Here is a 17,387-nt window from a genome sequence, read left to right as displayed (position 1 = left end):
TTCCATCTTGGTCTTTTTCTTTGACTCTCATCCTCTGTGGCATTTGAATAACTCATTCCAAGGATGCTAGAATGCCCAGCTCTGAGAATGCAGAGGAAGCCCCTGGAGGTACCAAAATAACAAGAACCTTAAGTGTCCAGATGACATCCAGGATGGTGAGTTTAGAGATTTCCGCACATCCTAGGTAAGGCTTGATTGACAGCTACAGTCAATAACATTCTAGGAACCTCATGAGAGACTCTCGATCATAAGTACCCAGCTACGTTGTTCCCAGATTTGATTAATCAACATCAGAAATTACAAGAAAATGAATATTGATTATCCTAACTTCAATGATAATGAGTGGCAATTAGCTTTGAGGAGTAGAAGGTGTTGAATTGTACACTGGTGAGAGAGAGATCAAAAAGGACTGAAAAATACTCATGAAGAGATTTGTCCATTCATTATTGAGGTAAACCCCTATTATTCGTAATGAAAATAAAAAACTAGTCACCAATGTATCAGAAGTTGAAAATCCCTCTAAAATATAATCCATTCCTGTGATTCTGAGTTTATAATATCTGTGTTATGTTTAGAATGTCTGAATCAACTCCGTTGCAACTTTGAAATGGAATCACCAATGCTGTTGCATTAAAATATGAGGCCTTTAAAAGTTAGAGCCCTTCTGAAAGGGATTAAGTAGCAGGAGGTCTGAGGGTGTCTGTTTGCCCTTTCCATCCTGGGAGAACAGGAAAAGATTAACATCTATGAAGAATAGGGCCTGAAGTTTCTGAGTACCAACTGAGATTTTGACTAGAATTCCCTGACTCCAGAACACTGAGCCTAGCTGTTAGCAACTGATCAGTGCCAGGAGAAGGAAACTCAGTTTCAGTTAACTGTGTGGTACTTAATTCTCTGACCTGGCTCCCAGGGTAAGAGGCCACACCATCAATGGTATGTGAGTAGCTGAACTTATGTGAATGAAAAACAGGAAAGAGGGCACAGAGATGGATGGGTGGGCTAAGAGAGAAGTATCGCTCTGAGCTTATCTTATAGGTAGGATTTCTCTGAAGCTTGTATACCCTTGCACTTGCTTTTCTGGGTTTATTTTCTTTGCCCACTTAAATGTTATTTTCAAAAGAGAGTAGACTAAGGTTGGAGATTAATCCATACTCAGTCTGTTTTACAAATCTTAAACCTATTGTATTTTGTTTGTTCGTTTTGTTTTACTTATTTTTGAGACAGACTTTGGTGACGTAACCCTGGCTATCCTGAAATTTATTATGTAGGCCAGGTTAGCTTCAGACTTACAGAAATCTACCTGTTTCCATATCTCAAGTGTTGAAATTCAAGATATGTGCCACTAGGCCCAGTGTTAGCCTTTTTAATAGAGAAAGAAACACAAAACCAAATTTTGTCTCTGGAACCACATTTGCTTAACTGTAACTGTAAATAGAAGATAAACATTAAAAATGATAAATGAAACATTTATGTTTATAAGTAGCAGTAGCTGATAAATGAAGAATGAATAGATCACAAAGGAGAGATAGAAGTGATAGTGTAATATTTTAACTTCATGCTTTACACAAAAATGAGTTTATTTTCAAAGTTAATGCTCTTAATTCTTCTTCTGTCTACATAGAAATTTTGAGTCGGGTTTAAAGAGATGTGTATAACCTTTCCTAAATCAGTAAAAAGCAAGAATAAAACTAGACTTTAGAATAGCTGGACTCTTTAAAAAAAATACTGCCTGTAGTGTTTATAATAAATGGTACCTTTAAAAATCTCTGTATCAGCAGAGAAATTTTATAACATAAATTGTTCACTTAACTTTAACTGCTACAGATTTTGGCAGACAATAAAATTAAACGGTGGGTGATCACCAGAATGTACGACATCTTTCAATATACCACTGGGTTACTAATGCATTTTAAGAGAAGAAATCTCTGCTATGTCCTTAGCCTGTTATTAGGACTGTGAAGCGGTAGTACTTTCTACCATAATTGCTGGGGGAAAAAAGTTATATGTTAGCATGAGCTAGAAAAATTACTTAAAGGTATATTTATTTTTATTCTATGTGTATGGATGCTTTTCCTGAATGAATGTCTCTGTACCATGTGTGTGCACATCCCCGAGACCAGAAAATGACATCAGAACACTTTGAATTGGAGGTACAGATGTTTGTTAGTTACCATATGGGTGATGAAAACTAAATATAATTCTTCTTCTCCAAGACCAAAACAGTGCTCCAAATAGCTAAGTCATCTGTCCAGTCTCCAGATTTAATTATTTTTAAAAGTTTACTTCTATTGGTTTTAATCATGTGTATATGAATGTGCTGTGTGTGTATTTATGTGTGTGTGTGTGTATTTATGTGTGTGTGTGTGTGTGTGTTGTGTGTGTATTCACAGTGCCCTGAGAGGCCAGAAGAAGGCATTGGATCTCCTGGAACCGAAGTTCCAGGCAACTGTGAACCACTCTGTATGAATGCTGGGATCTGAACTCCGGTTCTTTGGAAGTGCTCTTAACCTCTGAGCCATCTCTCTAGTGCAAAATGTTTATTTTTGAAGTGAGAATGTATGTGAACAGATACTAGGATTGCATATGATAGAAATAGATATCTGGTTAAAAATCTTTTCAGTTTTCCTGGTTATCTCTATCGTTGCCAGTTCGGTTAACACTACCCCAGTGATGTATGCTCTGCTCTTAGCATCACGCTTCCTCCCATAGGACTGCAATTATAGTACCTTGCCAACTCCATTCAAACCTCTTCCCAAGCTCTACCTGACTTCTTGTGATATCAACTATGCTGACAGTTCTTGCCAAGCTAAGTACATCATATTTAATTCGCCAACTCATGACTTTATTTATGGACTTTATTGAGTAAAAAGTTCTCACCTATTGACCAACCTCGGAGATGTGTCTGTCGATGCCTCTGTACCTTAGCCTGCTGACATGCCCTTCTCTTCACAGTGATCCCCTCACATACTATGTGACTACCCACCTATGAGTTCTTTCAGTGCAAATTCACCCTACCGCACTTGAAAAAAAGCTACATGTGCTTTTCACCTTTTCAATAAATGCCTATTCCTGGACACTGAGATCATGTACACTGAGAGAGTGGACACTGAGATAGTTCGGGGGGGGGGTGGAATACAAGTGCTTACCAATAAATCTGATGATGTGTGTTTAAATACCAGGAAGTCATATAGGGAAAGGAGAGAACCAAATTGTCCTTTGACCTCCACACATGTGCTAGGGCACATTAACAGACTCTCACCTTTGCTGGACACATACACACAAATAAATGAATTTAATAAAATTGTTTCCTGTTTGAGTGTTCACTTACTAAATCACTCTTCTCAGGAAACTTAGTGATATACTTTTGTTAGCTGTGAATGCTGCTGGCCAGTCAGGATTGCATGTGGGAAAGAGCGACAGAGGAGGTATTTGGGGGAAGAAGAGGCTAAGGTCATTGACAATTACTTTCTGGTTTTGATGATACCCATTTACAAGCCAGAGAAACTCATTCTGACTTACATACCAGACACAAGACTAATGGTCTCTCTGAAACCAAAGGAGGGATGAATCCAAGGGGCACACTCCCTTAGTCTAGTGGCTAACCTCAGTGACCTTGAGCTTCAAATTCAGTTTTGCAGATGATCATATTAAAAGCTTTCCAGCTCACATCAATAAGTATACAAACGCAAGTTCATACATTATACAAAAAATATCACTTCAAAATGTAAAATTAATCGTCTTCTTTGCTAAAGGCTACAAAGATATAAAATAGACTGCGAACAACAGAAGTGAATTATCCTATAACTTCCATGAATCTGATTTTCAAGATGAAATGATAACAAAGACTACTTCTGTTATATATTGCTTACATCATTAAAAACGTACACAATATGCTACTTCATGAAATAGTTTACTATTGTTCTCTTCTAAAAAATGTAATTGTTGGTTTTCTCAGTAAACAGAGGTCTATCCCAGAGCCTCCCTCCAACTGTGATATGACATAATAGTGTGTGTTATCAAGAGGGAGATTGAAATATTGATCGCTTCAGTATTCTGGTTTACCAGGAAGAAGCTACGATGACTCCAACCCCCAGAACAGTTGATCCCCACTGGCCTCTATGCTATTATGCTTTCTTCAATAGCCAAGCAAGAACCACGCTTTTATTAGACATTAGTTTATACCATCATAGAGTATATGTTATTAGATTGGATATACCCTCAAAATGAGAGAACTTATGCCTGGTGAAAAATAGTAAAACATGTCTGAGGAAGTATTTGGTCCTAGAGGGAACTCAACATACTAGCAGAGTTTACATAGCATCAAATTCTGTCCCTCTTTTTCTCCCTGGAGGCTGTTGGACAGCATCCTGAGGGGAGAAAGGGAGCAGAAGCAAGAGCAGGGTTCAGACAACCATGAGTACGGACAGAATGACCTCTGCAGACAGCTGCAGTGAGACCAGTGTGCTTTAGTGTTCCAGGGATAGGATTATATAAAGGCTTTTTGGGAGTATGGATGAAAATGGCTAATTGGTCATGACATCAAGCAAGCAGGAAGGGTTGATTGGTTATGATACAGCACCTAACTATCATGCAATCATTATCTGGGAAGCCATAGAGGGACGTGTGTGCTGAGTGATGCAGCCTTGAAGAGAGCTCTTTAGAAGTTTCAGTTTTCAGGCAAGGCCAGCCAAGAACAACCATACCCTTCAGACAAGGACAGACAGAGACAGAGAGTCTGAGAAAAGGAGTCCCACATCTGGTCATGGGGGACTGCTACCTTAATGGCAAAGTTCCCTAATGTCAAACTGTCTTCTAAATATGATCATAGACAAATGGTCCCATGGATCATTGCTAGAGAATCATTCTACTGAAACAGTGAATACAGAGTCTCGTGTATGCACAAGGTGCTGAGAATAGATGATGGTCTGTGCTCAGCCCTAAACAACACATTCACACCATCCCCTATGAGGCTCAGGGAACATTACACAAGGAATGTTCAGAGCTGGAAGACAGGAAGAAGGGCTGAAAGATGTCATCACAAATATTACAATCATGAACTCACAAGAGCTTACAGGTACCTGTCCTGGATCTCCATAAGAACAGACCTGTCTATAATCAAGCATGGATGGACACATCTGCTGTCACTGACAAACAGATTGCTTGCTACTGACAGATTCAGGGAGTGGAGACGTCATTGTCTTTAGTTGTGTACACACTGATGACCCAGTTAGCTCTCAGGAGTAATTGAAGCCAACGGTCATGCAGAAGGCCCTGATTAAATACAAAGCAAAATAATCCAAACATAATGAACCTGGGAAAGACTAGCAGGGATCTGTGGAGAGGCACATAGCGGTGGAAGGCAGATAGAAAGTGTTAGCAGGGAAGACTAATCAGAACCCGTATGGCAGTATTCTGTGTTGCTGATATGTAGTTTAGAGGTCAGGGTGGAACCAGCCTCTCTTCAGTGAACACAGTTATATATTTGTGTGTATGTTTGTGAAGAAATTTGAACGAACAAAATTAATCACTAAAAAAAAAATTACTGTCCTTTACCTAGCTGGATTTCAAAGAAAATGATGCATTCCAACGTATGTGATTTTTATTGTTAGTGTAATTAAGTACAGGATTCATTGAAGTGCATCCTGTACGCCTTTGATTTTTCTTCGTTTTCAGAGAAAACGCCCTAATTTTTTATTGGTTATTTTATTTATTTACATTTCAAATGTTATCCCCCTTCCCAGTTTCCCCTCTGTAAAACCCCTATCCCATTTCCCCTCCCCCTGCTTAAATGAAGGTGCTCCCCCACCCACCTACCCACCCACTCTCACCTCCCTGCCCTGGCATTCCCCTACACTGGGGCTTCAAGCCTTCACATGAACAAGGGCTTCCCCTCCCATTGATGCCATATAAAAACATCCTCTGCTACATATGCAGCTGGAGTCATGGGTCTCTCCATGTGTGTTCTTTGGTTGGTGGTTTAGTCCCTGGGAGCTCTGGAGGATTTGGTTAGTTAATACTATTGTTTTTCCTATGGGGTTGCAAACCCCTTCAGGTCCTTCAGCCCTTCCCCTAACTCCTTCATTGGGGTACCCATGCTCAGTCAGATGGATGGCTGCAAGCATCCACATCTATATTGGTCAGGCTCTGCAGAGCCTCTCAGGAGACAGCTATATTAGGCTCCTGTCAGTGAGCACTTTTTGGCATCAGCAATAGTGCCTGAGTTTGGTGGCTGCATATGGGATGGATCCTCAGTTGGGGCAGTCTTTGAATGGTCTTTCCTTTAGTCTCTGTACCAATCTTTGTCCTTGTATTTCCTTTAGATAGGAGCAATTCTGGATTAAAAATTTTGAGATGGGTGAGTGGCCCCATTCCTCAACCAGGGGCTGGGCCTGACCTCTGAATATAGACTCTACAGGTTCTATCTTCACTTTGTTGGGTATTCCAGCTAATGTCATCCTCATTGGGTCCTGGGAGCCTCTTGCTTTCCTGGCATCTGGGACTTTCTAGTTCCCCATCCCTCACTCTTACATACCTCATGTTTTCACAGAAGCAGCAAGAGAAATAATCCTTCATTATGCTCACTTGGATGAACATATCTGCATCATATGTTATAATAAACATAACCACATCATATGTTATAAAATGTCCTCCTACAATCATGCCTTGGATTTGTGTCACATGGTAGTGTCTATTAGTGTATCTATCAGGCATATGACATGCTTGTATGTTTCACTTGGAAATGTTATAAATAACCAGAAAGAAGTGTAGCTGTAATTAACTGCTGAGGGCCACATTCTTAAAGGGCCATGAGTAGAGGTTACTATTTTTTCTGTGATGGCAACATGGTTGATAAAAATCAATCTTTACTTTTCCTTCTCTGAGTCCTTTCTCTGGCTGGTGATCATCTTCTCCTGCTTCTCATTACCACCCTTTCCTTCCTTAATGGAGTTCCTTCCTGTGATGAGGTATCATCAGTAAGTAGAACACCATCTTCACAGTGGCTTAAAGGCCACGTAATTGTCTTCCCTGTGCTGAAAGCCAAGACCTGGATGTGTAAATTACATTCTGCTGCCTTAATGCTGAGAAAGTGGGATGAAGAGCATATAGAATATAACAGGTATATTTTAGGATTTATTCTAGCAGTAGAAATACCTGGAAACTGGCAGTAACAACTACAGTATCTGTGAGGTTCTGTGTCACACGAGGATACTATTGATGTCGTTAAAAGTTCAGCCTGGGCTGGAACTGAACCTTCACCAGAAGTGTAGGCTGACTTTGACATTGATGCCACGTAGAGCATTTTGGGTGGTTTGAATATTTCTTCTCTTGTTCTGAAGCCTTCATAAGAGTTGGCTGACTAATTTAGTCATCAGTGCTTTCTGTGGCTTTCAACTCAGAAACACACTGCTTCTTGCTTGGAACATATATATATATATATATATACATATAGTATATATTATTCTTGGGGATGGGGAGGGGAGCCAGGAGGGTAGTAGAGGCAGAGAGAGAGAGAGAGAGAGAGAGAGAGAGAGAGAGAGAGAGAGAGGAGAGAGAGAGAGAGAAGTAGAGGCCAGCCATGACCACGTGAGGGGGAAGGGAAGGGGGAGGGGAGAGGGAACAGAGAAAAGCTAGAGGCAAGTGGGCAAGAGAGCAAGAGAACAAGAGAGATCAATATAAGTTTTTTACTAAATTTATTTGTACCCTATAAAAGGATCATAGGAAAAGTTCAACTCTATCCTTTCCCAACTAGACATTTAAGAAAGTAGGGTAAGGATCAGAGATGTGGTCACCTTCTCTTTCTAGGCAGTGTCTTGTTTGCTTTGAGAAGATAGTCTGACTTAGGCTAGAGTTGAAGAAGTTTCGAGACCCCAGAAGCATCCTCATGTTCACAGTGGTAAAGAACCGAAGAACAGATTTCCATTTTCTCATTCTTCTCCCACATCTCCCTTCCTTTTATCCCATGCCAATTCATCTCCTCTATCTTTAATCCTTTTTTACTTTTGGCATTATCTTCAAAGACACGCTTCACATTTTCAACATCAGGAAATGTTTCAGTATTTGCCTATGCTTTTCTGGAATCCACTCTCAAGCCTTTTGTTATCTTTTTGACTGTAAAGTTTCTACTAATGCATCAGAATCTGTCCATTTCCCTAATAAGATACTATTGACAAGGAAATTGGGTATCAGGCAATAAACTATAGCTAAAAAGTCAGAAATCTGTTTTTCCAGTGTAAATTATGTAGGGTATTTCAGTATTTGTCGAATTAGTCTTCATGTTAAAGTCGACACAACTGAGAATCACCTGGAAAGCGCGTTCCAGTAACGAATTGTTTACCTTAGGTTGGCCTACAGTCATGCTTGGTAGATATTTTTTCATTGAAATAACTGATGTGAAAGGACTCATCCTGGGTGTGGGCAGTACCATTTTATGGGCTAGGCCCAGACTGAATGGAAGGAGAGTGCAAGATACTCACTACCATACATTAGTTCAATTGCTGTCTTGACTGCTCGATTTGAGTCCTATCATAATCTACTTTTGTAGAGAAGATAGATTTATACTAAGATATTTTATTTAGCAGCAACTTCATGTTGTTACCTACTGGTCTCAGCTCATGAAGGATAAAAGTTCTTCAAGGTCATGACTGACACGTAACTTCTACTTTGAAGATACTTGGATATCCAGATTAAGCAAGTGATCCACAGATACAAATCTCTTTCTTACAAGGCTCTCGGAGTACCTGTGATCTAGGCTGTAAAATTCAGGCTAGAAGGAAAGGAAATCTCATCATCCACAAGCCTGTCTTAGGCTGTTACAAGGTAGACTGACAATGAAGTTCTCTGAGTCTGAAATCCAGGCTGGTGTCACTCACAAGGATTTGCTGAAAGCATTATTGTAATCGGGTTCAATGGACTCTTTTAACAGATGTGCTTCATTGATGGCTCTTGTATGTAATTGAATACACAAAAGTCATGATCTCTTGTTCAAAAGCTCACCGAGGAACCTTTTAAAAGGCTGACCTGAGCTTTCTGGAAGTGGCTAATATCTGTCTCTGGACAGTAATGAATGGCTTCCTTAATCTCTCCTCTGCCCTGGCCTTTGACAGAGCCCACTGCTTCTGTATTGCTGAATTGAGATGACATCTTATTGATTATATTATGCCACATTAACAATGTGATCTTATAAGAATTGTTAAATTTAAATGTTAAAAAAGGACTTGATAATCAAGTATGAAGAGAGTCCTCTAGGGAAGGATACATAACTGAACGCTGGTGGTTTCCTTTAAGGATGGAGTATCCTAGCAGGAGAAAGTTGTTTGTAAATGGCTGTTTATGACCAAAGATAAAGGGAAACAACCACCCAGTAGAAGAAAAGCACATCCTAGGACAGTGTAAGTAACTGTCGCTAAAAGGGAGTGTAGAGTCCCTTTGCAAGGGTGGTAACCTTAGAGTCAGTGTTCAACCATAGATATAAATGGCAGTAGACAAGAAAATGCATTCCAACAACAAAGAACAGAATTAACCAAATCATTTTAGGCAACAAGACAATGATGTCCCATGACTAAATGCCCAGAATCTTAAAAATATGAACAGGATTGTGAGTTCAAGGCCACTCTGGGTTAAACAAGTCTTTTAAATTAATTAACTATTTTTTAAAATTGAGGTTTTACCAAAAAGGTTGGGTTTTGTTCATGATTATTAAATTTTAGCTTAATAAAAGATGCATTGTGCTTGGAAGAGATAGTGTGATGAAACAAATAGGGCTATTTTAAACCCTGCAGCTATAAAAGAAAAGACATTTCAATAGAGAGTTTGCAGAGAAGACATGGCTCTCTGGACTATGGTTTCTTCAAGACCTACCTTTTAAAGATTGCATTGCCTGGAATTGAAAGAAATTACTCTTGCTGGAAGAAAGAAAAGTAGGAGTCAAGTCTACAATGCACTTTCTTGAAAGATGAGAATTACTTGGTATGTTAAGTAGGAGGTAGTAGTATTCCAAATGTGAGGCACAGCATGGACCAGACCTAGAGATGGTAGTACCCTTAGTGTGTCCACATGATTGGGAAGATGTCCACCGTTATCACATGGGCTGTTTTTGGTAACACATCATGGAAAACATGTTCAGTGAATTTGAGGAGAATGAATTAAAAGAAGCAGACTGTATGTGGAGATGGAAGTGATACTATGGAGATAGAGAGACGATAGTTCAGGTACAGCAAAGGAAAAGACACAGATATGCCCCAGCTAGTTCTGCAGGAGAAATTTTGTTGCCTCACTCTGCTTGGCAGAGAAAATTTCTTTCAGTCCTACCTAGAATGTACAATAGTAATTTTCAAATGCTGCAGAGAGCCAGGACCTTTGGACCAAATCCTCTGGCATTTGTGTGTAGCTGCTTAGGGTTCTGAGGCAGAGATGTGACACACAGAGAGTGACCTGAGTCCAGCTTACCAACACAATCCATTCTGTTAACTCAGAGGTCAGTTTAAACAATTCACTATTTAGTTGTTATGAAAAAAATAGCAACAGAATTTTTAACAAGTGGCCTCAGAATTTTTAAAGTGTCTCAGTTTCCTATAGGGATGTGTATAACAGTTTAATCACCCAGGTTTCTAAGAAGGAAGGGCTCCCCAGAATGTATTTTACTTGTCTTCCTTTATTTTTATTTTTAGTGAGGTCTCATTATTATGGGCTAGATGCCACTGTAGACAAGGCTAACACTGATTAATTTCAAGCCTCCAGCTCTCAAGAGCTGAGATTATACGTGGGTACCACCATGTCTTGTTTACATGGTACCAGGACTGAATGCAAAGATCTGTGCATGATAGGTACAGACACTACCACAGGGCTATATCTGCAGTTTGGGATTCATCAGTCACTGGATGAATACACTATTATTTACATTAAATACCATTTTTCAATAGCAAGGGCAATCAGAATGTCTTGTTCAGGGTCATTTATGTGTCTGTTCTGTTTTCATCTTTTCTTGGCTGACCGTCAAACTACATAGGGTTGGATGGTCTGCAACAATAGATGCTTTTTGACCTGCTGATTCCTGACTTTGATAGAGCCAATAACCAAAAGAAAACATTCTCTATCAGTTCTCTCCTGTAATAGATTTCCTTTTAATCTAAAGAAAGAAGCAGAGTTGTTATTAATGGAGTAATGAACAGTCTCATGTTGCAGTTCTCCAGGTTAATTATTTTTAAAAAATTATCTAGGCTAGGTGTGGTGGCACTCACCTTTAACCCCAGTTCTTGCAAGACAGAGGCTGTAGGAACTCTCTGAGTTCAAAGCCAGCCTGGTCTACATAGCAAGCTCTAGTAGAGCCAGGACCACATGGAATGACCCCATTTCAAACAACATCACAGTAATCCAATGCACCTCCAGAAAGGATTCCTAAGAGGTGGAAGAGCTCAATGTTTGGACAGTATTATGGACGTATAAAAGATTTCATTTGATGATTAAAATGCTAGGCCTCTGTTGAACAAAACCTAGCTTTCCAGATATTGATGTCTCAATTAAACCAACAACTAACATGTAGGGAACAGTGTACATTTCTGAATTAAAGCAAGGAAACCTTGTGCTCCAATGTGAAGAAAAACACTTAGAACAGTGGTTCTGGTTCTTATGACCGCTTTGGAGGTCAAATGACCCTTCTACAGGGGATGCCTAAGACCAAACAAAAAATACAGATATTTACATTACAATCTGTAACAGTGGCAAAATAACAGTAATTAAGTAGCAAGGAGAATAATTGTGTGGTCGCGGGTCACCTTCATATGAGGAAGTGTATTAAAGGGTCAGGACATTAGATAGGATGTGACCACTGACTTGGAAGGTCATAGAATCCTGAAAACCTGCTAATGAGCCCCAGATTCTGATTAAAAACAAAGGCACCATGTTTCAAGACTCTGTTGGTGACTGAGACGAGAAAGTTTAGGCTTCCACACTCACAAAGATACTTAAGGCAAATTTTCTAAAGAGTAGTGTTCCAGGGAGTGTCTTAGGAATAAAGAAAATTCACAGGAGACCCCCACTAAGTTATCTTGAGGAAGCTGGGCTAAGCCTGAAGAAACAGCTAAAAGAGAATGAAACAAAGAGACAACAGGCCACATTAGTGTTCTTTTGCTAAAATGTGAGCTCCCAAAGCTTTGGAACACAAAGCATGACATTTCCAATTATGTAATTTGCTAATTATTTAAATGATAAGTCCAAGATATGACCCTGGGGTGAACAAAGATGTCAGTCAATGGTGGAGGACAGAAGAGTTGGAAGTATTTTTTTTTTCATAGACAATCTCTCCATGGGAGAGAGAAAGCACACTGTCTTCAGCTTTGGTTAAGATCAAACTGATCTAATTATGTTTTCCATTTAATTTATTGCACCGAATTCCCTTTTGTGAGGCCTGCTTTTGATAAATTTCAAGGAAAGCTGCTTGGAAAAAAGTTCAAATTAGACTTTTTTTTTTTCAAAGAGGAAAACAGAGGCATACTTCAAGGATGCACCCAAAGCTTGTCTGAAGAAAAGACCAAAATGATTAATTAGGAATCTCGAAATATGCTTTTTATTTAATAACAAGATTCATTTTGTACAGAAGAGCCTGGAAATATTCTATACATCTCCTATTTGGGATATAAGACATAATTTGAATGGGCTATCGAAACTAACATTATCCTATAACTAAATAGAGAAAAAGGACTGGAGTTTGTGTGCTCTTTGGTCTGTGAAGATGTTGTATTGGTGCTTAGCTATTCAGCACAGCCATTATTAATCACAGATGGATTAAAGAGAATGTATTTCTGCCTCTGAACAATTTTGCCTCACTCTTTCTAATGTAGAGTGACTGCCAACAGTTCTGAACACTGTAGGAATTCACTCCCACTTCTTGAGTATCTGGCAGATGTAGTCTCTGCCTATGGAGTACAAAACTGCAGAGTTGGCACCTCATATAGATGTTATGGCATAAACCTGCAGGGGAGACTTCCCTAATGCATTCACAAAACTGAGCCACAAGCAAGGTGCAGCCATCCTGGTCGACGTTGGCTATTCCACCCCAAAGGAAATTTCCATTTGGATAAAAACAAAAGCTACATACATTTTCTCTTACATTTAAAATGTCATTTTCAGAAGGTGAAGAATAGAAACCATTAACTTAGCAGATTCTAGTTCCCACCTACTCAAAGCAAAGAATGTCATCAGACAGTATATTAGGCCTATAGAAAGGCTTCCCCCATCTTTCTGTAACTACCTTTTTTTCTGATGTGCCTACCAGCGTATTCTAAAACTTATCGTGATTATGAATTTCTTTGTTTTAGAAAAAGTCATGAAACTGCTACCACATTGGATCATGGGATTTGGAACAAGATATAACTATGTTTCTAAGGCTATGTTTACTCAAAATGTCACCAGAATAAACCATTATTACCTTGTAAAATGGATAACAAGTCTTGATTTGAACGGGTGAAAGACCACTTCAATCTGGTGTACTAGGAAAGGGACAGTAAGTGACGGTAACACAATCAACTTCCAAAGCAAGTACATATATTTTCACACAATGAAAGGTATGACTTGCATGTTCTCAATTGTTTTTGTTTGTTTTGAGACAGGGTCTCAAGCTATAGCACAGGCTGGTCTTCAATTTATCATAACACTACATCTCAGGATCCATGTCCATCTAGTCTGAGTACTGGGTTTGTAATAATGTACCACCATAACTATATGCTTGTTTTGTTACATTAATAACTTTGAGGAGTGGGTGTGCAAATAATAGTTTAATATCAAGAGTGATAGATGGGCCATTGCCACCTTTCCTCAGAACATTGCAATATTTTAGAGAGATGATAAGAAAGTTGATTGATTTCCCATAAATAATTTCAAGAAAGAGCTTCAAGATGTAAAATGGTATTAAATGTTTCATTGCCATTGTTTTGTCTGTTGGTTGGTTGGTTGGTTGGTTTTAAATATCACTCATCAGAGCTGGAGAGATGGCTTAATAGCTAGGACACTAGCTACTCTTGCAGAGGATCTGGGTTCAATTTTTAGCAACCACATAGTGGATCATACCATCTATAATACCAGTTCCAGGGTATGAGATGCCCTCCTCTCTTCTCAGAGGGCAGACATACATATGGTGCATGAACAACACATTCAAACACCGTAGACTAAAGTGATAAAATTAAAAAGTATTGTGCATTCCTCCCTTTCACAAACAATATGAATTTCTTCATAATTAGCATGCCCGCCACATTCCGTGAGGGATGATGATGTAAACCTGAAAACTAAATACTGCAGGAATCCCAGACACAACATCACACCCTTATCAAGAGGCAATATATGAGAGGCTTTCCAAATTCAGAGGAGTGTCACATTGACGGAGGGAATTCACAAGAAGGAGTTTCTGCTATGATGATTTATAAAACATTGTTGACTGTCATCTTTGCTCATGAATCTGTGTGAATCCTGACATTTCCCTGAGTCCCTTGGAGAAATGTTAACAATAGTATTTGAAAAGAAAATATCATTATACTGAGAGACTCAAAGCAAAGCATTCTCTGCCCAATTTTATAAAATAGTAACTTGAGTACTGCAACCAAAACAGTCCTGTATTATATATTTCTTAAACAATGAGAGAAAAATATGGGCAAGAATCGGAATGCTATTTTCCATAGAATTGCACATTAAGGATAGCCAGCATGTCTCTGCATACATAGGAGAAACCTGCTATGGGTAAATAATAAGAAACTCAGGGGTAGCAATAATATAGCCAAATGAAAGGCTACTGACTATTGGATGCTTAACCCCATGCTGGCCTAATTATAGTTCTAAACATCTCCAACATTAATAAACACTCACAAGTGGCTAAGGCTTGGGAGTATTGCATGTATTTGAAAAGATCTTGTTGTTTTTTTTTCCTCAATGAATATATTTATTTCACTGGGATAATGTTCGTATCACACAAATAGGATATCAAACCCAAATTAGACAGCACAGTGATATGCTGGTGAGAAATCAAGTGACACAGCCCAAGAGCCATCGTTTTCCTATGTGTAGATCTTTGGTTGCTATGCAGATTCAGACCTGAGCAAAAGCGCAGCTGTCACTGTGGACAGAGACTCACCAGTGCTTGTAAGGAAGTTGACATTTCTCATCACACCTTCGGTGTAAGCACCGGGTTCATAACTATCCATTTCACCCGCGACGATGTGAGCTACTCTCGCGGCCCGTCCTCTGATGGCACCTGCAGCTCGGTCTAAATTGTCAGCATCCTGATCCCTCAAGGCTATAATGCATTTGTTGACATCTTCCAGGATGTGGCTTTCTGGAAGGAAACAAACCATGTTACTTGTCTTCATGTATTTTGATTACACAACTGTAACACATTGAAATAATATTAACTTTTTACTTCAGGCACGCCATGTACTGCGGATGCTGAGAATTAATTATCAAGTAAAGTTATCTAAATTTTTTTTTCTTTACCTAGTAACAGTAACATCCATGAAATATAATACTTACTATTGAACATTAAGGTTTCAGGGAACGGGGAAATGGTTCGGCTGGTAAAGTCCTGCTGTGTAAGCAGGAAGATCTGAGTTTAGATCACCAAGACCCGCTTACTACCTGGACACTATAGCTATATATGTAAGCAGAAGAACTATGTTTGAAGATAAAGACAGGGAGAACCCAGGGCATTTATAGAAAGTCAGTCTAGCAAAAAGACAGTGAGCTCCAAGCTCAGAGAGAGCCTCTGTCTGAAAATAATAAGGTGGACAATGAAGTGTAGGTACCCAACACCACCTTCTGGCCAATTAATGTTTGCAGATCGATGTGCATCTACACACATACACACACACAGAGAGAGAGAGAGAGAGAGAGAGAGAGAGAGAGAGAGAGAGAGAGACAGAGACAGAGACACAGAGAGAGAGACAGAGACAGAGACCTAGAGAGACAGAGACAGAGGGGACAGAGACAGATATATATATAGAGAGAAAGAGATGCCTTGCTTGGCTTGGGGAAATACACCATCTCCAATCCCAGCACTTGAGAGGCTTAGCCACAAAGTATGGGAGTTCAAGACCAGCTTGCATTATATGGAGAGTTAAAGACTACATAGTAAAATTATTTCAAGCCATCCAGGGGGATAAAAGACAGAAAGCTGTACTGGTTATATGCTATTTTAGGTGCTGGTTCCAATACAGTATGTTTTATATCTAGGGGCAAGCACAAGTTTCAGGCATTTTTACATTAGAATAAAATACATTAATTATAGAATGTTTAGCTCTGAATAAAAGCAATACTGTAAAACTACAATCTTTGAAAGTATATGGAAGAATAAAAATATGGAATTTCACTTAGCTAGCAGATAATAAAATATGAAAAGTAAAATATTTTAAAAGTATTATTCACATGTATGAGGGTAGCTGAGTCTGTGCATGTGCAATTAACATGCCTTCAGAGGCCAGAAAAGGGCATTGATCCTCTGGAGTTGGAGACTGGTGTAAGCCACCAGATGTGGATGCAAGAAACTCTGAAAGTACAGCAAGCATTCTGAAACATTGTGCCATCTCTACAATTCCCCAAACGAAAATATTTTTCTTATAAAGCAACAATTGCTCAAGTCTGTGAGCACACACACACACACACACACACACACCCCACCCCATTTATTAACTTGGTGCAAACAAATCCCCGAGAAAGAAGCCTACTCAGAAATAGAGCTACAGAGACCTCTTCCTCCTCCTCATTCACCCTTGACAGGGTTAGGGTGTCAAGACTGTAGGGAGTTAATTCTCATGATCCAACAACAACTTTCTCTGTAAAACTATTAATATTCTCCAATAAAAGTAAGGTTATAATCTAATGTGTGTAATATCAACAAATATAAATAATGAATTTCTTTGTTTCTTGTTTTAGATTCTCTTATTGTTGTTTTTGCTGGATCTTTGTTTTTTAAATAGATTATCACTCTAGAGCCCTGGGTGGCCCTAAACTCTCTTTTGTCTCAGCTTCCCATGTGCTGGGATAACAACCATTCATCACCATACACACGATTTTTTAAAAAAATAATTTAAAGAATTTCATAACAATTAGTGATTTAGCTTCAGGCTCTATCAAATGAATCCCTACTCAAGATAATTAAAGTCTCAAACACAAAGATAGTTACAACAAAAGATCTTAGTATACCATAATATCTTATTAACCTTTCTTCCTCTATTGTTTCTTGTGTATGTGTCTGTGCACATGTATTGACTGTGTCAATGTAAGTTAATCATGTAACTCATATATATATAATTATATATATGCATTATATATATGTATTATATATAATTATATATAATTATATATATGTATTATATATAATTATATATAATTATATATATGTATTATATATA

General features: G+C 38.8%; 1 protein-coding gene across 1 annotated transcript in view; it reads right to left on the bottom strand.

Moving 5' to 3' along the window:
* The window catches only part of Ctnna3 (catenin alpha 3), a 1,089,047-nt gene that overhangs the window by 309,263 nt on the left and 762,397 nt on the right, over positions 1-17,387 (bottom strand). The window contains exon 7 of the mRNA XM_028785890.1: positions 15,116-15,316. Within this exon, the coding sequence (XP_028641723.1) occupies positions 15,116-15,316 (201 nt within the window). The remainder of the gene's footprint in view (positions 1-15,115; positions 15,317-17,387) is intronic.

Source organism: Grammomys surdaster, unplaced genomic scaffold, assembly GCF_004785775.1.
Source record: "Grammomys surdaster isolate TR1022 unplaced genomic scaffold, NIH_TR_1.0 125363, whole genome shotgun sequence".
In the NCBI taxonomy this organism is placed as follows: domain Eukaryota; kingdom Metazoa; phylum Chordata; class Mammalia; order Rodentia; family Muridae; genus Grammomys; species Grammomys surdaster.
The sequence above is the reverse complement of the archived record's forward strand: the minus strand, read 5'-3'. Positions and strand labels throughout refer to the sequence as shown.